Source organism: Mobula birostris, chromosome 9, assembly GCF_030028105.1.
Source record: "Mobula birostris isolate sMobBir1 chromosome 9, sMobBir1.hap1, whole genome shotgun sequence".
NCBI lineage: Eukaryota > Metazoa > Chordata > Chondrichthyes > Myliobatiformes > Myliobatidae > Mobula > Mobula birostris.
In genome coordinates this window covers 1,321,943-1,345,669 of record NC_092378.1, presented here as the reverse complement: position 1 = coordinate 1,345,669, position 23,727 = coordinate 1,321,943, and the positions used below count along the sequence as shown (strand labels likewise).

Here is a 23,727-nt window from a genome sequence, read left to right as displayed (position 1 = left end):
CTCTCTGTTTGCACTTTTTACAGTGGATTATAGTTAATTGGGACACATTTTGGCCCAATTACATGACTGTCCCAGTTAGTTGAAGTTTCCTGGAAATAGTTAAAAAGTACAAAAAAAAGACATTACCATTTAACTGAGTTACAAATTATTATATTTAAATGAAACACAGAACAAATTAGAACACTACCAATGCTACTACAGTGCTATAAATTTGTGTATTAGTTCCGAAGATATTGGTGGAGGAATTCATTCAGTGTACACTGCCGTATTCTTTTGAATATCTGTAAATGACCAAAATCAGCACAGATACCTAGTGCAGATAATGGACTGCCTTCAGACAATGCTATCAACAATTGCATCCTCCAAATCTTCATTTCCATTGTAACACTCAAGATGATTGTTGATACCTTCAAATTCTTCATACTTCCTAAATTGTTGAAGTAGTGATATTATTTCATAGAATATGGAACATAGAAGAGTACAGCACAGGAGCAGGCTTTTCGGTCACAGTGTTGCGCTGAACCAGCTAAAAAGCAAATCAAAAACATCCAAACACTAGTCCTTACTAACTAGGCCATTTCCATGTTTCTCCTTCTTCCTTATATTGATGTGACTAGCCAAACACCTCTTAAGAGCCTCTAATGTATTTGCGTCCCACAATACCAGGCAGTGAATTCCAGGCACCCACAACTGGCAAATGTCCCTCCACTCTTTAAGAAAGTGGGGAGGCAGAATAAAGGGAATGAGGCCTGTTAGCCTGACTTCAATGGTTGGAAAGTTGTTGAAGTCTGCTATCAAGGATGAGGTTTCGGAGTACTTGGAAGTATGTGACGTAATGGGCCAAAGTCAGCATTGTTTCCTTAAGGGGAAATCTTGCCTGACAGATCTGTTGGAATTCTTTGAGGAAATTACAGGCAGGATAGCCAAAGGAAAAAGGTGCATGTTGTGTACTTAGATTTTCAGAAGACCTTTGACAAGGTGTTGCACATTAGTTGCTTGACAAGTTGAGAGCCCGTGGTATTACAGAGAAGATTCTAGCATGGATTAAGCATTGGCTGATTGGCAGGAGGCAAAGAGTGGGAAGAAAGGGAGCCTTTTCTGACTGGCTGCCAGTGACTAGTGTTGTTCCACAGTGGTCTGTATTGGGACCAATACTTTTTATGTTGTAGGTCAATGATTTGGATGATGGAATAGATGGCTTTGTGGCCAAATTTGTGGGTGATACGGAGGTATGTGGAGGTGTGGATAGTGTTGAGGAAACGGGGGCAGCAAAAGGACTCAGATAGATTAGGAGTATTGGCAAAGAAATAGAATACATTGTTGGGAAGTGTATGGTCATGCACTTTGGTGGAAGGAATAAAAGCATAGACTATTTTCTAAACGGGCAGAAAATTCAAAACTCTGAGCTTTAAAGGGACTTGGGAGTCATTGTGCAGGATTCCTTAAAGGTTAATTTGTAGGTTGAGTCCGTAGTAAGGAAAGCAAATGCAATGTTAGTATTCATTTTGAGAGGACTAGAATATAAAAACAAGAATGTAATGCCGAGGCTATATGATGCACTGCGAACCCTCACTTGGAATATTGTGAACAGTTTTAGGCCCATTACTTAAGAAAGGATGTGCTGACATTGAAGAGGGTTCAGAGGAGGTTCACGAGAATGATTCCCGGAGTGAAAAACTTATCATATGAGGAGTGATTGATTGGTGGCTCTGGGTCTTCACTCACTGGAATTTCAAAGGATACTGGGGTGGGGGGGGGGGGAGTGGTGTGGATCTTATTGAAATATATTGAATGTTGAAAGGCCTGGATAAAGTGGATGTGAAGAGGATGGAATGGGCACTGAAATGCATGAGAATAGAAGGATGTCCATTTAGAACGGAGACGAGGAGGAATTTCTTTAGCCAGAGACTGGTGAATCTGTGGAATTCATTGCTGTGGCTATGGAGGCCAGGTCAATGGGTGTACTTAATGTGGAGGTTGATAGGTTATTGATTAGTTAGGGCATGAAAGTTATGGGGAGGAAGCAGAAGAATGGGATTGAGGGGGGAATGGATCAGCAATGAAATGGTGGAGCAGACTTGATGGGCCAAATGGCCTAATGCCATCAACAAATTTTACAACGCATGTCAGAGATAATCATTCTGATTCTGATTTTTGATCCTGACTAGATCATCTCTCGAGTGCTGATTTCAAGCATTCTTTCAATGTGTTTAAATCAACTGTGGTTAGGAGGACAAGTTCTTTAAATATATTTCAGTGTTTGCGTGACAATTAGTGGCAGGAATTCCATCTGGTCTCAAAGGAAATTATTGAGGCCTGGACTTGTGGACAAGAAACTCCACTGCAAGTGTCAAAACTAATGTCAGTTCTTGTACATACAGAATGGGATTTGGCTGAGTGCAGAGTATAATTATTTTTCTCCTTGTATTTAAGAACTCTATCTTCTCAATTAAACCCTGATAATGAGGGTTTTTTCTCTCAAGTGGTGGAGGCTGACAGGAGATCTCTTGGAGGTTTATAAGATTATGAAAGGCAAAGATAGAGTAGACAGACTGTATCTTTCTCCCAGGGTTGAAATGTTTAATACCAGAGGGCTTGCATTTAAGGTGAGAGGGGGTAAGTTCCAAGTTGATGTGAGGAACAAGTTTTTTTATACAGAGTGCTGGGTGCCTTGAATGCTTTATGAGGGGTGGTGGTAGAGGCAGATACTTTAAAGAGGTGTTTAGATAGGCATATAAATGTGAGGAAAATGGAAGAGTATGGGCATTTTTTTTAGTGGAAGAGATTAGTTAGCCACGATTACAAATTTACTTGGTTTAATACAATATTGTGGGCTGAAGGGCCTGTTCCTGTGCTGGACTAATCTATGTTTTGTGAGAGATATTTGGCTCAATTCAAATACTTCGGATGGTTCTGACTGCTGCATGTTAGTAAAGGAGAGAGAGCCTTGAGAAAGGCCCCAAACTTGTTGCTAAGCGACAGGACTTGACTCTTCCAGCCATTTGTGTTATTTATAGATTTTTTAAAAATGTCAGTAATGGTGAACACATAAGTCTTGTACAAATGCAAACTTTATTCAATGTGATTCTAAACTGCCTTTTATCTTATTTCAGCTCTTTGTACTTTCTTTTGTTTCCTGGTTGCACACCAGTGGCTAAGAAGATGTTTATCTGGGGAATGTAGTGTTAACAGCAAAAAAGACAAGCCAACAGTGTGGTGGATGTTTTGGGGGATGCTGCCTGGCAGGACAGAACAGTTTGTGCCCTGGTCTAGATTTATGGTGACCTCTAGGTACCCTGTTATTTTGGTCTAGTTTGTGCTGCTTTATCAGTCAAATGAGAAGGTAATCTCTGACCGCACCAAGCTTTACCAGCCTGGATTTAGCTGCTGCGGTCAAAGACTTGGAGTGCAGACAACAATAGAAATTCAGATCCCAGCTATAAATCTTTAAGCCTGCTCACCATTTAACCAAAACAGCTGTGTTTTTTAAAAATTTATATTCACATCTGTCTTTTATATACATATTTAAAATTGAAATTAAAATTTTTAAATCTTCTCCTTTATTTTCAAGTTCCTTTGTGATCTTGCTGCTCCCAATTTTCGTAACTGCCCCATTAACCCTGAATGCCTCTGTCCTTTCAGCTTCCCTGAATTGAATCACTGTACTGCTGGTGTCCTTGCTTTTGGGTGCCAGGGCACACTGCTCTGGAATCTTCTCACTCCACTTTCTGCCTGTCTTTTTTTTTGGAGATTTCTCAAACCTATTTAACACCATAAGACCGTAAGTCATTGGAACAGAATTAGGCCATTTAGCCCATCGGGTTTACACTGTTATTCCATCAAGGTTAATTTATTATCCCCCTCAACCCGATTCTTCTGGCTTTTCTCCATACCCTTTGACAACCCTACTAATCAAGAACCTATCAGCCTCCACTTTAAACAAACCTAATGACCTGGCCTCCGCAGCCGTTTGCAGCAATGAATTCCACAGATTCAGCACCTCTGGCCAAAGAGATTTCTCCTCGTCTCTGTTCTAAATGGATATCCCTCTATCCTAGACTCACCCACTATAGGAAATATCCTCTCCACATCCATTCATCTATCTACTTCATTGATTAAACATGTGGTCACCTGCTTTATTATCTCCTAATACAATTAGCTTAAAAGATATTTGCAATAATGATTCTGTGAAGTACCTTGAAGTAATTTGGTGCATTTAAGGCGGTATAGAAATACAAGTACTATGAAATTCTTCAAAAGAGGAGGCTTCAATACACAGATATGATTGATATATTGGGTGTAGTCACTTCTTGGGTCAGGTCACTTGGGGGTACTTGGTAAATTTGATGTACTTGGGGCAGCACAGTAGTGTAGTTAGTAGTAGTTAGTGTAGTCGCTTTACAGTGATTACTAACTGGGGTTCAATTCCAACCACTGTTTGGAAAGTGTTTGTATGTTCGCTCCATGACTGTGTGGGTCTCAAGGTTCAAGATCGTTTAACACCGTTTCCTGTACACAAGAATAAAGGAGAACAAAATAATTGTTACTCCGGATCTGATGCAGCACAAAAAAAACAATAAGAAAAAGAATACAGTAATAAATATAAATACATAAAATAGATTATATATGTTGATTGTAAAGTGACACCAGACTGTACATAAGATGACTGATAGGAAATAATAAAGTAGTGGTGGAGTTAGTGAGTGGAGGTGTTGATTAACCTTACTGCTTGGGGGAAAGTAACTGGTTTTGAGTCAAGTAGCCCTGGTGTGGATGATACATAGCCTCCACCCTGATGCGACGACTCTGGTGCCAAGCTGTATGGGTCCTAATGCCTTTCCCTTGGACAACATCGGTGTCGTGGAGAGAGGAGACTTGCAGCATGGGCAACTGCTGGTCTTCCATACAACCTTGCCCAGGCCTGCGCCCTGGAGCAGATCCATGGTCTCGCAAGACTAACGGATGCCTTTACCCTGATGGGAGTTGAGACAAACGGTCCATGAGCGGGGTGGGTGGGATGCTTCATAATGTTACTGGCCCTTTTCCAGCACCTTTGTGTATATATGTCCTTGATAGTGGGTAGGCTGGTGCCAGAGGTGAGTTGGGGAGTTTTGTAGTGCCTTTCTGTACACTCTTGTGCCGTTTCCATACCAAGTAGTGAAGCAGCTTGTTAGGATGCTCGCTACTGTGCATTTGTAGAGTGATGTAACTATGGATGTGCATAGTCCAACTTTCAGTAAATCTGGGTTACTTGGGGCAGCATGGTAGCAATCAATTACAATGCAGGCAATCACTAGAGTTCAATTCCTTTAAGGAGTTTGTAAGATCTCCCCAGCACCATGTCGGTTTCTCCCGGGTGCTCCAGTTCCTCCCATATTCCAAAGACGTACGGTTGGGGTTAGCAATTTGTGGACAAGCTATGCTTGACAGCAGAAGCATGCTGATGATTGCTGGCTGCTCACAGCACACCCTTGGACCAAAACTGAACACAATATTCCAAATGCTGTCACATCAACATTTTGTAGAACTGCAACGTAACATACCAGCTTAAACAGAAATTAAAGCAATAACATGAAGAAGTCACTTCCTGCAAAGCAGTCACTGATTTTCTTTGATTAACTTTGACACAACATTAAATTCTTCCAGGACAGCCAGTCCCATCTCTGCTGCTCTATACTGAACAGTAACAGCATGCATTTGTACAGCGTACCCGTGTTGGATTAAACTGTGTATTAGGTATTTTCTTTGCAGTTTAACAATTTATCCTTGCTTGCATTTGAAACCCCTGACTTCTTGGGCTGCGTAAGCCGAGGGAATATGCACTCTGGTCCCACCAAATCCGTGAGACTGGAATGTCTCTCCCACCCAGACTCTGGTTTGTGTGAATGCTGTGTGACTTGCTACGCTATTCCAACTCCTTGTGAGCAAATACAGAGAGTGCACTGCATATGATCAAAGGACGTATATTTATGAATATTAACTTAACTAAAGGGTTAGTAAAGAAAAGGAAGGGAAGAAACAAAAAGTGCCCATTATAATTAAACAGTCAAATGTGCACAGGGTGGAGCTCAGCTCTTCCAAAAGTCGTATTCACCAATCCACAGTAGATGTCCTCATTTTGCTCCATCGAATCACAGTCCCCACCGGGTCGAATCCTACGACCAGTTCTCTCCAGCGTCGTCTCTCTGCATTCCCCGCTGAACAAAGAGCCAAGCTCACACCGGTGTCAGGCACACCAAAAAACCCCGCTTCACTGATTGGACGACTTACATTCTGAAACACATGTTATCTCTAACCATAACCCAAACACTACTTCTACAGAGAGACCATTACATGAAATAACTACAACGTTAGCAGTGAAACCTTTGCCATGGTGTTACATATTTTATATAACTACTTATATACCTGTGTGTGCAAATTTTAGTATGTTTCTTAGTGGTCGTAGTATGTATATGCAGTTGTTCAGTGTGTCGCCTCATAGTTACAGTTCTCCTGTCTCTTTCTGGAAGCTTCTTGGTATCCCATTATTTGAACAGGGGCTGTCTGATTGATCACAAATTTGAATGGAATGTCTGTATATCTGGGGTATAAGAAGAGCAGAGATCATTTTGCTCGTTATCTTTAGTCTTTCTCTCCTTTCTTCTTTATTCCTAGCCTTTCACTATTCCCCATTTCCAATATGCTGTGTTCTATTAGCACCTAAAACAATTGTGAAGCAACAAATTTTGTGCCATTTTCTTGACTTCCGAAAGAACCTTGGATCAAAAACATCAGAATCCAATGTGAGTACATTATTGCAAGCCTCATAAAGAGATGTTACTAGAGTAGAGAGAGGCAGGAAGATTAAAGAAAGGAATTCCAGAGTTTGGGACTTGAGTGATTAAAAGCACAACAGGCATTCGTACTATAATAAACAGAATTCATCTACCTATTGCTGAAGCCCATGTTCGGGTGTTTTGCTTTGTCAGTTGGTGTTTTGTATCATTTGCTTTAATTTGATTGACTGATAGTAACCAACCAGCCACCAGTTTCACAGTCTGCAGGTTTCCTTTTGCTTTGGCCGGTCTGCATTGCTGCCCCACTCTGAGTCTACTGCCCCCAGTCCTGTCCTCACATGGCCAAATGGCTTCATTCAGCTGCTGTAAGGCCTTATGGTACTACAGTGTTTCCTCAGAGACTCTCCTAAGAAAGGAGTGGTGAGGAGTGAGCTTTATCAGTTCAATGTCATTTTACCCAGTGTATTGGATGCATGGTAAAATCTGCTCACAAAGTGGCAGAACAACTGCCCAAACAGTGTACCTGTTGTATCAGAGTTGGCTCTGTGTAGACAGTGATGGGATTCCTTTCAATGCCTACACAATCAGTGTGAAATTGTCTTCACCCCATCTACCACTGGAGTTTCTATTAGTGGCTGCAGAACCAATTTGAAAGCTGCCAGGGATCAGTCTCTGACTTCTGTTGACACCACCGGAGGCCGTATCCTTGTTATCAGTCCAAATGTATAATGACACACAGTAAAGAGGTCTCTGGATTTTCACTCACATGTCTGTGTTTGCCAGGGAAGATGGCCACAACTCTTTCACCACCTAGCTCCGCTGCCATCTCTACTGTGCATTTTTTAAACACAAGAGATTCTGCGGATGCTGGAAATCCATACTAAAACGCTGGAGGATCTTGGCAATGTGGAGGATCAGAGGGATCTTGTGGTCCAAGTCCATAGGACACTCAAAACTGCTGTGGTTAAGAAGGCATACGGTGCATAGGCCTTCATCAACTGTGGGATTGAGTTCAAGAACCGAGAGGTAGTTTTGCAGCTATATAGGACCCTGGTCAGACCCCACCTGGAATATTTTGCTCAGTTCTGGTCACCTCACGACAGGAAGGATGTGGAAACTATAGAATGGGTGCAGAGATTTACAAGGATGTTGCCTGGATTGGGGAGCATGCCTTATCAGAATAGGTTGAGTGAACTCAACTTAATCGCTGCTCTTTGTTTTCTGTCAGCCAGCCAATTTTCAATCCATGTCAGTACTCTGCCCCCAATACCATGTGCCCTATTTTTGCCCACTAATCTCCTATGTGGGACTTTATCAAAGGCTTTCTGAAAGTCCAGGTACACTACATCCACTGGTTCTCCCTTGTCCATTTTCATAGTTACATCCTCAAAAAATTCCAGAAGCTTAGTCAGGCACGATTTCCCCTTCGTAAATCCATGCTGACTCGGACCGATCCTGTTTCTGCTATCCAGATGCGTCGTAATTTCATCGTTTATAATTGACTCCGGCATCTTTCCCACCACCGACGTCAGGCTAACCGGTCTATAATTCCCTGTTTTCTCTCTTCCTCCCTTCTTGAAGAGAGGGACAACATTAGCCACCCTCCAATCCACAGGAACTGATCCTGAATCTATAGAACATTGGAAAATGATTACCAGTGCATCCACAATTTCTAAAGCCACCTCCTTAAGTATCCTGGGATGCAGACCATCAGGTCCTGGGGACTTATCAGCCTTCAGACCCAACAGTCTATCCAACACCATTTCCTGCCTAATATAAATTTCCTTCAGTTCATCCATTACCCTAGGTCCTTTGGCCACTATTTCATCTGGGAGATTGTTTGTGTCTTCCCTAGTGAAGACAGATCCAAAGTACCTGTTCAACTTGTCTGCCATTTCCTTGTTCCCCATAATAAATTCACCCGTTTCTGTCTTCAAGGGCCCAATTTTGGTCTTAACTATTTTTTTCCTTTTCACATACCTAAAGAAGCTTTTACTATCCTCCTTTATATCCTTGGCTCGTTTACCTTCGTACCTCATTTTTTCTCCACGTATTGCCTTTTTAGTTACCTTCTGTTGCTCTTTAAAAGTTTCCCAATCCTCCGGCTTCCCACTCATCTTTGCTATTCTTCTCTTTTATTTTGCTATTCTCTTTTATTTTTATACTGTCCATTACTTCCCTTGTCAGCCATGGCCTCCCCTTAGGATCTTTCTTCCTCTTTGGAATGAACTGATCGTGCACCTTCCGCATGATTCTCAGAAATGCTTGCCATTGCTGTTCCACTGTCATCCCTGCTAGCGTATTGTTCCATTGAACTTTGGCCAGCTCCTCCCTCATAGCACCATAGTTCCCTTTGTTCAACTGTAATACTTCTGAGCTTCCCTTCTCCCTCTCAAATTGTAGATTAAAACTTATCATATTATGGTCACTACCTCTTAATGGCTCCTTTACCTCGAGGTCCCTGATCAAATCCGAATCATTGCACAACACTAAATCTAGAATTGCGTTCTCTCTGGTAGGCTCCAGGTACAAGCTGTTCTAAGAATCCATCTTGGAGGGACTCCACAAACTCTGTTTCTCGGGGTCCAGTACCAACCTGATTCCTCCAGTCTACCTGCATGTTGCAATCCCCCATAACGACCGTAGATTACCTTTGCGACATGCCAATTTTAACTCTTGATTCAATTTACACCCTACATCCAGACTACTGTTTGGGGGCCTGTAGATAACTCCCATTAGGGTCTTTCTACCTTTAGAATTTCTCAGTTCTATCCATACTGACTTTACGTCTCCTGATTCTATGTCCCCCCTCGCAAGGGACTGAATATCATTCTTCACCAACAGAGCCACCCCACCCCCTCTGCCCATCAGTCTGTCCTTTCGATAGGACGTATACCCGTGAATATTCATTTGCCAGGCCCTGTCCACTTGAAGCCATGTCTCTGTTATTCCCACAACATCATACTTACCAATTTCCAACTGTGCCTCAAGCTCGTCCACTTTATTTCTTATACCCCGTGCATTCATATATAATACTTTTAATTCATTACTCCCCTCACCTCCCATATCCATTCCTATTTCACTTGGCCATACTGTACGATCCCCTCTTGAGCTTTCTGCTCTGTTGATTCTGCTGTCTTTCTTAACTTTTCTTATTCTCACTTTCCCTTTATCTCTATCCTTATATTTCCAGTTCGTCCCCTCCCCCCCACTACTTAGTTTAAACACACCCATGTTGCAGAGGCAAACCTGCCTGCCAGAATGCTGGTGCCCTGCTTATTAAGGTGCAACCCGTCCCTTTTGTACAATTCATCCTTATCCCGAAACATACCCCAATGGTCCAAGAATGTAAATCCTTGCTTCCTGCACCAGTTCCTCAGCCACACATTCAGATCCATTATCTCCCTGTTCTTGCCCACTCCAGCGCGAGGAACTGAAAGCAAACCGGAGATAACCACCCTGGAAGTCCTGCTTTTCAGCCTTCTTCCGAGTCCTCTGAAGTCACGCTGTAGAATGTCTTTCCTCTTCTTCCCTACGTCATTTGTGCCGACATGCACCACCACTTCCGGATGTTCACCTTCACCCTTGAGGATTTCCTGTGAGGGTTATGGCAAATCCTTCAGCTTGCGCCTCTTAAGGTAGTCCATTGTGGATTTTCAGGTGTGTTTGTGATCATTATCCTGTTGTAGAAGCCATCCTCTTTTCATCTTCAGCTTTTTACAGACAGTGTGATGTTTGTTTCCAGAATTTGCTGGTATTTAATTGAATTCATTCTTCCCTCTACCAGTGGAATGTTCCCCGTGCCACTGGCTGCCACACAAGCCCAAAGCATGATCGATCCACCCCCGTGCTTAACAGTTGGAGAGGTGTTCTTTTCATAAAATTCTGCACACTTTTTTCTTCAAACATACCTTTGCTCATTGCAGGCAAAAAGTTCTATTTTAACTTCATCAGTCCACAGAACTTGTTTCCAAAATGCATTAGGCTTGTTTAGATGTTCCTTTGCAAACTTCTGACGCTGAATTTTGTGGTGAGGATGCAGGAAAGGTTTTCTTCTGATGACTCTTCCATGAAGGTCATATTTGCGCAGGTGTTGCTGCACAGTAGAACAGTGCACCACCACTCCAGAGTCTGCTAAATCTTCCTGAAGGTCCTTTGCAGTCAAACGGGGGTTTTGATTTGCCTTTCTAGCAATCCAATGGGCAGTTCTCTGGGAAAGTTTTTTTGGTCTTCCAGACCTCATCTTGACCTCCACCGTTCCTGTTAACTGCCATTTCTTAATTACATGACGAACTGAGAAAACGGCTACCTGAAAACGTTTTGCTATCTTATAGCCTTCTCCTGCTTTGTGGGCATCATTTATTTTAATTTTCAGAGTGCTAGGCAGCCTCCTAGAGGAACCCATGGCTGCTGATTATTGGGACAATGTTTGAGGAGTCAAGGTATTTATAAAGCTTTGACATTTGCATCACCTGGCCTTTCCTAATGATGGCTGTGAACAAGCTATAGCCCTAACAAGCTAATTAAGGTCTCAGACTTTGGTAAAAGTTATGTGGGAGTTCAAATCTCTTGGGGTTCCCAAATATTTGCATGATGCTCCTTTCCTTTTTTTCACTCTAAAGTTGTACAAAACAAAAATAATACACTAATCTTGCTTAAAATTTTGAAAAGAATGTTTCACCTTTAACTTTATGACTTTTGGAGATCAGTTCATCTTCTACTCACTATTCACAGTAACAGAAATTTTGACCAGGGGTGCCCAAACTTTTGCATGCCACTGTATTTAAAGCGGAGGTTAATTGTCTCTTGATTAGTAAGGGTATAAAAGATTATGGGAAGAAGGCAGGAGAATGAGGTTGAGAAGAATAATAAATTGATCATAACGGAATAGTGGTGCATACATGATGGGCCAAATGGCCGAATTCTGTTCCTATGTCTTATGGTCAAATGGTGGATGGATCGCTAATCAAGTTGTAGTTGTCTCAGCCAATCACAGCCCCACAATGCTGGCCTTCCTGTTTTTACCACTTACAAGCCCAATGTGGCTTGGTGGTTGTGGTATTTCACTATTGCAAATGTCATCTCACATGAGCTATCTTTTCTCCAGTATAAGTTCTTAGTTGGATATCTGCAGGCTTCAGTTCGGTATCTTGAAATGCCATTCACACTCATTTTGTGAAATGACCGAAACAGCCAAGCTAGTGTCCAATTCCATTTTAACTATACCATTTGCTTCTGGTGTGAGCCATATTGCTTGTCTGTTTTTCGTTTTCACATTGTAAGTCTTGAGGCTACTCAGTCCCGTATCACTTTCATCATTGTCAGATTTTTCATCAACAGTGTGCAGACTAGTGCTCTCTGAAAATACATCATGACTTTTTATCTTTATCTCTTTGTTGCGTAATCCATTTATTTTTGTCTGCTTGACATACTTTTCGTATGTGTCCTACTTTATTGCATTTTCTGCAACTTTTGCCTTTAGATCTGCATTGGTCTGGTCTGAGCCCCTGCCAAAATGGTAACATATTTTGTTAGGCCTTGCTGGTTTCTGTTTAAAGATTGAAATTTTGTTCACATGCACTTTCATTTCTGACTGCAACTCAATTGCGTCTCTTTCTGTTATTTCCATTGATACAGCAATTTCAACTGCTATTTTAAATGTAAGCTGTGCTTCAGTTAGGAGCCATTTTTGAATGCCGCCTTGTAAGATTCCACAAACTAAACAATCTCTCAGTTATATCTTGTGCAATTGAACATGTCTATCTTTCTGATGTAGCCAGCCATTTCTGCATTTTTAAATTTATAATTATTATCACCCGATACTCACTGTTTCTGAACTCATGAATTTAGACTGTTTTCTACCCTTTTCCTAACTCAATGTCTCTGTCCCCTTGCGAAAAACACATGCTGCACTGCTTTTTTAAATTTGTAATTATTATCACCTGATACTCACTGTTTCTGAACTCATGAATTTAGGCTGTTTTCTGCCCTTTTCCTAACTCAATGTCTCTGTCCCCTTGTGAAAAACACATGCTGCACTGCTTTTTTAAATTTGTAATTATTATCACCTGATAATCACTGTTTCTGAACTCATGAATGTAGGCTGTTTTCTGCCCTTTTTTTTTTAAACTCAATGTCTCTGTCCCCTTGCGAAGAAGCATGTGCTGCGCTGCTTTTTTTTTTTAACTTGGCTTCAGTAAGTAGGTAGTCGGCTCGGGTTCGTGTAAAACTTCCTTATTGCCACTGTTGTGTTTTGTAACTCCGAAACATAAAACGAATTGCAAGAAAAATACAGAAGTTACTCGATGGACGGAATGGCCTACTTCTGCTCCTATATCTTATGGTCTTATAACTCATGTACCTTTGTTTGTAATTTAAGCAAGGCACACACATATGAAATGCTGGCATGAAGATCTATACCATGTTTGTACTTTTGCATATAACCCGTAATAAATTATTTAAACAACAAAGAGTGCTTAAGCAAACAATATGTGTATAATATTACTGAAATATTAAATATACAACAATATATGTCACCATATACAACCCTGAGATTAATTTTCTTGTGGGCATTTACAGTAAATACAAAGAAACACAATAGAATCAATGAAAAACTGCGCATGATAGAGATGGTCAACCAATGTGCAAAAGACAACAGAGTGTGCAAATATAAAAAAGGAAAAAAAAAAAAACAAAATAGTAATAATAACTAAATAAGCAATAAATATCAAGAATGTGAGGTGAAGATTCCTTGAAAGTGAGTCCATAGGTTGTGGGAACAGTTCAGTGTTGAGATGAGTGAAGTTATTGCCCTTGGTTCAAGAACCTGATGGTTGAAGGTTTGAAGGCAGAAGAGGAGTGAAGAACTGCATTTAAGAAGATGAGCTTTACTTGTCGCATGTACATTGAAACAGTAACACATACAGAGAAATGTGTCATTTGCATCATTTGCAACCAACACGGTCCCAGGGGGCAGCTTGCAAGGGTCGCCATGCTTTCGGCGCCAACATAGCATGCCCACAACTTACCGAGCCTAACCCGTGCACTTTTGGAATGTGGGAGGAAACCGAAGCACCTGGAAGAAACGCACGTGGTCACAGTGAGAATGTACTCCTTAAAGATATTGCTTGTTGGTGGCATCTTGCTGGAAGTGCTACAAATGACAGAGGGTGTTATGTTGAGTGAGTGGGGTCAACAGCACCTGGTAGTATCAATAGAAAGTGCTAGAGAGACTTGAGGGGTAAGCAGCATCTACAAAGAGGGAAACAGCTACCATTTCAGGTGTATGATTTGCCATCAGAGCTGAATGTTTCATTGATCTGAAATGTTAACCATTCCCTCTCCATCAGTACTATTATGTCCACCATCAGCAGCTTTTGCTTGTTTCACCAGTGAAGCCTGGTGTGTTTCAAAGGTGGCGTTCAAAGCTTGCAGAGGGATCTGGACCAACTGGAGGGGTCGGCCAGAAAGTGACAGATGGAATTTAATGCAGACAAATGTGAGGTGTTGCATTTTGGAAGGACAAATCAAGGTAGGACATACACAGTAAATGGTGGGGCACTGAGGAGTACAGAGGAACAAAGGGATCTGGGAGTTCAGATACATAATTCCTTGAAAGTGGGGTCACAGGTAGACAGGGTTGTAAAGAAGGCTGTTGGCATCCTGGCATTCATAAATCAAAGTATTGAATATAGGAGTTGGGATGTTATGGGGAGGTTGTATAAGATATTGGTGAGGCCAAATTTGGAGTATTGTGTACAGTTCTGGTCACCTAGCTATAGGAAGGATATCAGTAAGATTGAAAGAGTGCAGAGAAGATTTTCTAGGATGTTGCCAGGTCTTCAGGAGTTGAGTTACAGGGAAAGGTTGAACAGGTTAGGATTTTATTCCTTGGAGCGTAGAAGAATGAGGGGAGATTTGATAGAGGTTTACAAAATTATGAGGGGTATAGACAGAGTAAATGTGAATAGGCTCTTTCCACTTAGACAGCTGAAACGTCTCAACCCAAGCAAGGCTGCAGGGCCAGATGGTGTCAGTACCAGGGTGCTCAAAGTCTGTGCCCCTCAGCTATGTGGAGTACTTTGCCATGTATTCAACCTGAGCCTGAGGCTCCGGAGGGTTCCTGTACTGTGGAAGACGTCCTGCCTCGTTCCTGTGCCGAAGACGCCGCGCCCCAGCAGCCTCAATGACTACAGACCGGTGGCATTGACCTCCCACATCATGAAGACCCTGGAGAGACGTGTTCTGGAGCTGCTCCGGCCTATGGTCAAGCCACACTTAGATCCCCTCCAGTTCGCCTACCAGCCCCGACTAGGACTTGAGGATGCCATCGTCTACCTGCTGAACCGTGTCTACGCCCACCTGGACAAGCCAGCGAGCACTGAGGGTCATGTTTTTTGACTTCTCCGGTGCGTTCAACACCATCCGCCCTGCTCTGCTGGGGGAGAAGCTGACAGTGATGCAGGTGAATGCTTCCCTGGTATCATGGATTCTTGATTACCTGACTGGTAGACCACAGTACGTGTGCTTGCAACATTGTGTGTCTGACAGAGTGATCAGCAGCACTGGGGCTCCACAGGGGACTGTCTTGTCTCCCTTTGTCTTCACCATTTACACCTCAGACTTCAACTACTGCACAGAGTCTTGTCATCTTCAGAAGTTTTTGGATGACTCTGCCATACTTGGATGCATCAGCAAGGGAGATGAGGCTGAGTACAGGGCTACGGTAGGAAACTTTGTCACATGGTGTGAGCAGGATTATCTGCAGCTTAATGTGAAAAAGACTAAGGAGCTGGTGGTAGACCTGAGGAGAGCTAAGGTACCGGTGACCCCTGTTTCCATCCAGGGGGTCAGTGTGGACATGGTGGAGGATTACAAATACCTGGGGATACGAATTGACAATAAACTGGACTGGTCAAAGAACACTGAGGCTGTCTACAAGAAGGGTCAGAGCCGTCTCTATTTCCTGAGGAGACTGAGGTCCTTTAACATTTGCCGGACGATGCTGAGGATGTTCTACGAGTCTGTGGTGGCCAGTGCTATCATGTTTGCTGTTGTGTGCTGGGGCAACAGGCTGAGGGTAGCAGACACCAACAGAATCAACAAACTCATTGGTAAGGCCAGTGATGTTGTGGGGATGGAACTGGACTCTCTGACAGTGGTGTCTGAAAAGAGGATGCTGTCCAAGTTGCATGCCATCTTGGTCAATGTCTCCCATCCACTACATAATGTACTAGTTGGGCACAGGCGTACATTCAGCCAGAGACTCATTCCACCGAGATGCAACACAGAACATCATAGGAAGTCATTCCTGCCTGTGGCCATCAAACTTTACAACTCCTCCCTGGGAGGGTCAGACACCCTGAGCCGATAGGCTGGTCCTGGACTTATTTCATAATTTACTGGCATAATTTACATATTACTATTTAACTATTTATGGTTCTATTACTATTTATTATTTATGGTGCAACTGTAACGAAAACCAATTTCCCCCGGGATCAATAAAGTATGACAATGATTAGGAGAGATAAATACAAGAGGACATGACTTTAGGGTAAAAGGGGAAAGGTTTGGGGAAACATTAGGGGGAACTTCTTCACTCAGACAGTGGTGGGAGTGTGGAACGAGCTGCCATCTGACGTGGTAAATGCGGGCTCACTCTTAAGTTTTAAGAATAAATTGGATAGGTACATGGATGGGAGAGGTCTGGAGGGTTATGGACTGGGTGCAGGTCAATGGGAATAGCGGAATAAAGTTTCAGCACAGACTAGAAGGGCTGAATAGCCTGTTTTCTGTGCTGTAGTGTTTTATGGTTCTATGGTTTGTAGACAAGGGAAGGTTGAAAACAGCGTGGGGGAAATGAGTGCCCTGCCAACTGTGACAGAGGTGCATACCTTGTTGTGGTAAACAGAGGGCACCTGAGAACAGCTGGTGTGAAAAATGACTCCATGGGAATGCATGGGACATGAGACGGAGGTTTGAGGGGAATGGAATTGGCCTCTTTTTGGAAGCAACTGTGAGAGTTGATAGATTCGTAGTAGTATTAAACAAACCCTTCAACACAGAAATTAAGAAATAAAAGCTGAAGTAGGCCATTTGGCCCTTCTAGTTTGCTCTACCATTCATCAAGATCATGACCCTTTATGTCCGTGCAGTTCTCATATCCGTTTATTTCCTAATCGCAGAATCAGGTTTACTGTCACTGGCATATGTCATGAAATTTGGTGTTTTGTGGCAGCAGCACATTGCAATATTATTTTTTAAAAAAGGCATCATTATTTAAAAAATGGCTGATTGATTTCCAATGTCCTCGATGCTGGGAAGGCCAGTGTCCAGTGCCCATAATGGAGCTGGCTGATTGATCTCCAATGTCCTCAGTGCTGGGAAGGCCAGTGTCCAGTGCCCATAATGGAGCTGGCTGATTGATCTCCATTACTAACGGAAGCAATGTTCTCATATTTATGGTACAAGATGCATAATTGATGAAACATTTCAAATTGATGTTATTATGTTCAAATAAGAAGTTGAGTTACTATTTCTGTTTATGTATTTTACAAAATAGTTGAAGAAGCAACTGTTTTGTGTTTGTGTACTCATACTGGAGTTGATGCACTATATTTTTAACTCCTGTTTTGAAATGCCATTAGTTTCCTTGCTGCTTCACTGGTTGATAGTTGCGATCTCATTAATGTTCTGAAATGCAGCATTTAAGTTTTCCTTATTTATCTGCTATTCTATCAGATCTGTTATTCTATAAAATCTCTGTTATTAATTATCTGATGTTCTATAATTGACAGAAGCTATGCGATGAAGTACTGAAGGTATTGCAGAAAGACCTACCGTTGTCCTGCCAAGCCACCTGTCTAGAAACTATCCGTATTCTGTCCAGAGACAAGAAGATTTTGGCTCCTTTGACCACCAGGCCAGGAATGCTGCTTCTGATGAGGCTGGCTGGGTTGGAGTATACACAAAAATCCCCACAAGAGACCTCTCACTTTGGTGTAAAAGTTGAGGCATTAAAATGCCTGTGCAACCTTGTGTTTAACAGTGAGGCAGCACAGCAACTTAGTATGGACTTTAAGATAGTTATAGGTATCTGTGAGCGCCTGAAGATGCACAGAGACAAGAACCTATCACACGAGATTAAGTTCTTTGACTTGCGCCTCCTTTTCCTGTTGTCCGCCTTGCGGATAGACATCAGAACTCAGCTGAAGAAGGAGTTGCAGGGCCTGCTTTTGCTTACAGATGTCCTGGAGAACATGCTGGATATCAAGTGGACAGATAAGTATGTGGTGGCCACAAATCACAGGAATACTTCCTTGTCTGAAGAACAGGTGGATTTTGCCATTGAGTCTCTCAAGGTTCTCTTTAACGTCACATATGACTGCAGCCAGCAGCAAACTGATGAAGTAAGTTTCATTTTTTATTTGAGTTTCTGAAGTGTCTGGACATTTGGCCCAGAGGGAGGGGTGCATTTTCCACTCATCAATCCAACTAATATCGTGGTTCAATTTCAATTTTATCCTTTGTACAACATCCAGGAAGAACTCTGATTGGCTTAAAAATTTGACAGCTTGTAGATCTGAGAGGGTTTTGATTTGGAAAGATGTTAATAAGATTGAAAGAGTATGGAGAACATTTGCAAAGATGTTGCCAGGACTCGAGGACCTGAGTTATAGGGACAAATTGAACAGGTTAGGACTTTAGTCACTAGAGTGTAGGAGAATGAGGGGAGATTTGATATAGGTATACAAAATTATGAGGGGTTTAGACAAAGTAAATGCAAGCAGGCTTTTTCCACTGAAAAAGTTGGGTTGGGTAAGACTAGAACTAGAGTCATAGGTTAAGGGTGAAAGATTAAATGCTTAAGAGGAACATGAGAGGTAACTTCTTCACTCAGAGGGTTGTGAGAGTGTGTAATGAGTTGCCAGCACAAGTGGTGAATGCACATTTGATTGTAACTTCTAAGAGAAATTTGGATAGGTATGTGGATGAGATGGTTGTGAAGGGCTGTGGTCCCATTGCAGGTCGATGAGATTAGGCAGTTTAATAATTCGGCATGAACTAGATGGGCTGAAGACTTACTTCTATGTCATAGTGTTTCATGATCTATGACTCCATCAGAGATACTGTACTGCTTTATTGAAGTGACCTGGGCATCCTCATTCAGGAACAGGCGTGGGATCTTTCTTAGGTGGCATGTGATGAGTGACCAGATTTCAGTCAGTGCCCTGTGGACATGGTGAAGTGATATGTAAGCTAGGTAGGTCTTTAGCAATCTGGAACAGTGATAAGGTATTGGATTCATCGAACTTGATAACTGGGGAGGCCAGTGTTTCTAACCTCACTCCAGAGTAAATCTACTGAAGAGTTCCTAATGGCCACGTGTAATTATACACATTAAGCATCATCCAGTTACTATTTTAGTTAATTAAGTTTCTGTTCCACTGTCCTTTCTGGCTCTGAGTTTGGGATGCCTGTTACAATGATTCAAGATTCAGAATTGTTTAATGTCATTTCCATTACACAAATGTAAAGGAAAATGTAATAGTTGTTAATCCAGATCCATTGCAGCACGGAAAAAAAAAAATTTAAGATAAAGAATGCAATAATAATAAATAATGACAATAAATATAAATACATAGGATAGCTTATATGCATGGATTGATTGTCTGTTCTTAAAGTGATGCTAGGCATGGCAGTGTTTGTACATAAGGTGACTGACAGGAAATGATAAAGTAATGGTGGTTGGGGGCATTGAGAGCGGTTTTGTGGTTGGAGGTGTTGATCAGCCTTACTGGTGGACAGCTCCTGTCTGTTACTAGTTTTACACCCTCTAGTTATTAATTTCTCTTTTAAGAGAAATGGATACTTCCTATTCACTCTGTCCAAGCCTCTCATAATTTTGCACATTTTGATTAAATCTTCCCTCAAGTTCCTTATGCAAAAAAAGCAACCACATTATAGCAATGTCTCCCCGTAGGTCAAAATTCTCCACCCCTGGCAATATCATTGTAAAATTCCTCCACACTTCCTCTTGTGACTGGAGCTAGGACGTAACTAATGTTTTATGTAGCCTATTTGTCATTTTTCTGATCATAAATTCCTTGCCTTGGCCAATAAAGGTAATGCTCTATTAGCCTTATTATCATCAGAGTACAGGAACTGGACTGGGGTGACCCCTATTTCAGTATTTTGCATATTTTGTTTATTCATTTCCCTTTATTTCTTTCCCCAAGTGCATTATCTCAACTTTGCTGGATTAAATTCCACTCCCTATTGATCTGGCTTTTGACAACTTAAAAAAAAGTAAGATCTGATGGGGACGGTGTTATACTGAATCCAAAGTTGGTACAGTAGCAGGAAGTAAGAATCATCCATCTGCTACTTCGCAGCTCCAATGACCCACGCAGTGCTGACCTCCTGCCCACCAGTGCTGTCTGCTGACCCAGGTTCTCCATTTCCCATCTGCTAGCTCAAGATGTGCCTTGGTAGGTTAATTGGTCTTTGTACATCATAAGAAATTATATCAGTGTTTTTACTGTCTTGGGATACTCAGCCTGTGTCAAAGGTGTCATGTAAGCTGTTAACTTCAAATGATTTTGGTGGATGCAGAGACCATCAGACATAGGAGCAGAATTAAGCCATTCAACCCATTGAATCTGCTCCACCATTCCATCATGGCTGATTTATCATCCCTCTTGCCTTCTCCCTGTAACCCTGACTAATCAAGAACCTATCAACCTCCACTTTAGATACACCCAATGATGTGGCATGCACAGGCATCTTGGCAATGAATTCCACAGGTTCACCACCCTCTGGCTAAAGAGATTCCTGATCAGCTCTGTTCTAAATGGATATCCCTCTATCCTGAGGCTGTGCCCTCTGGTTTTAGACTCGCCCACCATATAAAACATCCTTTCCACGTCCACTTTATCTAGGCCTTTCAATATTCAATAGATTTCAATGAGATTCCCCTCATTCTTCTAAGCACCAGCGAGAACAGGCTCAGAGCCATCAAACACTCCTCTTACATAACTCTTTCATTCCGGGATCATTCTCGTGAACCTGCTCTGGATTTTTTCCAATGTCAGCACATCTCTTCTCAAGTAAGTGACCCAAAACTACTCACAATATTCTAAGTGTGGTCTGTCCAATGCCTTATAAAGCCTCAGTATTTCAGCACAGTCCTTGTTTTTGGCAAAAGTTGATATTGTACTTTTGGGTTTATATTTGGAGAAAACTAAGTATATGATGAATACATTTATTTCAGTGGTTGTATATGAAATGCTATGCAGAGATGTGAAGGAGGTTCAACTTGTCACTGAATATTGTAACAAACATTTATAGAAGTACTCTAGAAGTATCCAGACTGGTTGCATCCTGGTCTGATTTAGCAATTCAAATACGCAGATACATGAGAAGCATTAGTGAGTAGTGGACTTTGCCTACTACATCACAGGCACATTCTCCCCACCACTATCGGTAGTATCTGTAGGTTGAGATGCCTTAAGAAGGCAAAGTCTATTATGGAAGATCCCATTTTTTAGGCCTTGCCATCTTCTCACAACTATCACCAGACACAAGGTACCAAAAAGCCTGAAGTCCTGAACCACCAGGTTCAGGAACAGCTAAGTCCCTTCAACCATTTACAAGGCTGTTGCCAGAACTTGAGTACCTGTGTTATACGGAAGGTTAAATAGGTTCGGACTTTATTCCCTAGAGTGTAGAATAACGAGGGGCAATTTGATAGAGGTAAACAGAATTATGAAGGGTATAGATAGGGTAAATGCAAGCAGGCTTTTTCCATTGAGGTTGAGTGAGATGAGAATTAGAGGTCTTGGGTTAAGGATGAAAGGTTAAATATTTAAAGGGAACATTAGGCGGAATTTCTTCACTCAAGGTGATGAGAGTGGTGAACGAGCTGCCAGTAGAAGCAGCGGATATGGGTTTAATTTCAGCATTTAAGAGAAATTTAGATAGGTACATGAATAGCAGGGGTATGGTGGGCTATGGTCCAGGTGCAAGTTGATGGGACTGGGCAGATTAATAGTTTGGCACTGACTAGATGGGTTGAATGGCCTGTTTCTGTGCTGTAATGATCGATGATTCTATGTCTGTGTAGTTCTTAAACCAACCGGCATAACCCTAATCAATACAGTTTAGCAACATTATCTCCACTTTGCACTACAATAGATTTTTTTTGTTTTAAATGCATTCTTTCATGTAAAATTGTGTATAATTTATGTTTAAATTTTGTTTTTCTTCTGAATGCTGTTTCTATGATGCTGTGTGCCTACAATGCTGCTGCAAGTACGTTTGATCAAGTAAGGTTGATCAACACTTCCACCCACTAACTCCACCATTACTTTATTATTTCCCATCAGCCTAGTGTCACTTTATGGACATAAATCAATCTGTGTATATAAGCTATCTGATGTTTTTATATTTATGGTGCTGCATCAGATCCGGAGTATCAATTATTATTCTCCTTTACACTTGTGTCCTGGAAATGGCATTAACTAATCTTGAATCTTGCATATTTGTACATTTGACAATAAACTCGACTTTGACTTGATTTCTCTCTCTGTGTCAGTGCCCATATTTGATATCAGTGCGGTTTGTTTGTTTTCTCCTCCATTTTTTCAGTATTTTTTTCTCCCTGAGGGTAGATGATGTGCCCAGCCTGACCTGCTGGACACATTCTCCTGCTCTGCATTTTGCTACTCCTACATACTTTTGTCTGTATTCTCACCCTCTGACTGCTCGCATTCACTGGTTGGCCAGGTTACCTTACAGCATATTCCCATGGTTACCCTGGTTTTACCCATCAGAGATAATCACTCTTCCCAACTCTCCCTGCAGCTTAATGAGCTTCTTATCTCCCAGCTCCATGGAAGGTTCTTCAGTCTGCACTGTTAATTCTGTTTCTCTTGCCACCGATGAGGCCTGACCTGCTGGTACTTCCAGCATTTTGTGTTTGTATTTTAGATTTCTAACAGCTGCAGTTTTGTTGATTTTCCGATTGACTGCTTGCAGTTTGGCCAGTGTTCGTTGCCTTGTAATGAGTAACCTACTGGATTATTTCAGTCAGCATTTAAAAGTCAACACTTTCCTGTGATTCTGAGGTCACATGTTAAAACATCGAACAGTAGAGCATCAGACAGGCTATTTGGCCCATGATGTTGTGCTGATCTTGATGCTAATTTATACTAAATATCTTTCTATGGATCATCAAGCTGTTGTGATTGGTGGTGTTCTGCTGAACATGGTGGGCGTGCTATGTTGACACCGGAATGTGTGGTGATATTTGTGGGCTGCCCCCAGAACATCTTGGGTGTGTTGGTTGTTAATACAAAAGATGCATTTTACTGTATGTTTTGATGTAGTGTGATAGATAAATAAATCTGAATCCATATCCCTTCATTCCCTTCATATTTATGCGTCAAGTGCATTGACTAAGCCAGGTAAGGATGGCAGATTAGCTTCCCTGAAATTCACTAGCAACCCATTAATTTTTTTGTTGGTTGGTTACCTTAAGAACAAGAGGAGTTAAGAGCAGGAGTAGGCCATCAGGCCCCTGAAGCCTGCCCCACCACAAAGTTTGATCTGCTCTGAACTCCTCTTCAAAATACCTCTCTGTTCCTCGATCATATATCCACTTCATATATCTGTAGTGATCCAGAGCTTCTACCATCATCATGGGCAGAGGATTTCAGAAATTCATCTCCCTCTGTGGACCAAAACTGTGCACTGTATCCCAGGTATGGCCTGTATAATTGCAGTAAAACTTACCTGTTATTAAACTCCAACCCTTTTTACAATGAAGACCAAAATGCTGTTTCCCACCTTCATGACTTGTTGACCCTGCCTGCTAACTTTTTTGTGATCTGTGCGCAGTGACCTGTCCATCTTTAACCTGAGTTTCTCTAGATCTTGTCCCTTCTGATTT

At 41.8% G+C, this 23,727-nt stretch overlaps 1 protein-coding gene across 3 annotated transcripts in view; it reads left to right on the top strand.

Annotated features, from left to right (window-relative positions):
- ric8b (RIC8 guanine nucleotide exchange factor B) overlaps window positions 1-23,727 on the top strand; it is a 105,011-nt gene that overhangs the window by 10,292 nt on the left and 70,992 nt on the right. For all 3 annotated transcript variants that reach the window (XM_072267348.1, XM_072267347.1, XM_072267350.1), the window contains exon 3: window positions 17,573-18,184. In XM_072267348.1, the coding sequence (XP_072123449.1) occupies window positions 17,573-18,184 (612 nt within the window). The remainder of the gene's footprint in view (window positions 1-17,572; window positions 18,185-23,727) is intronic.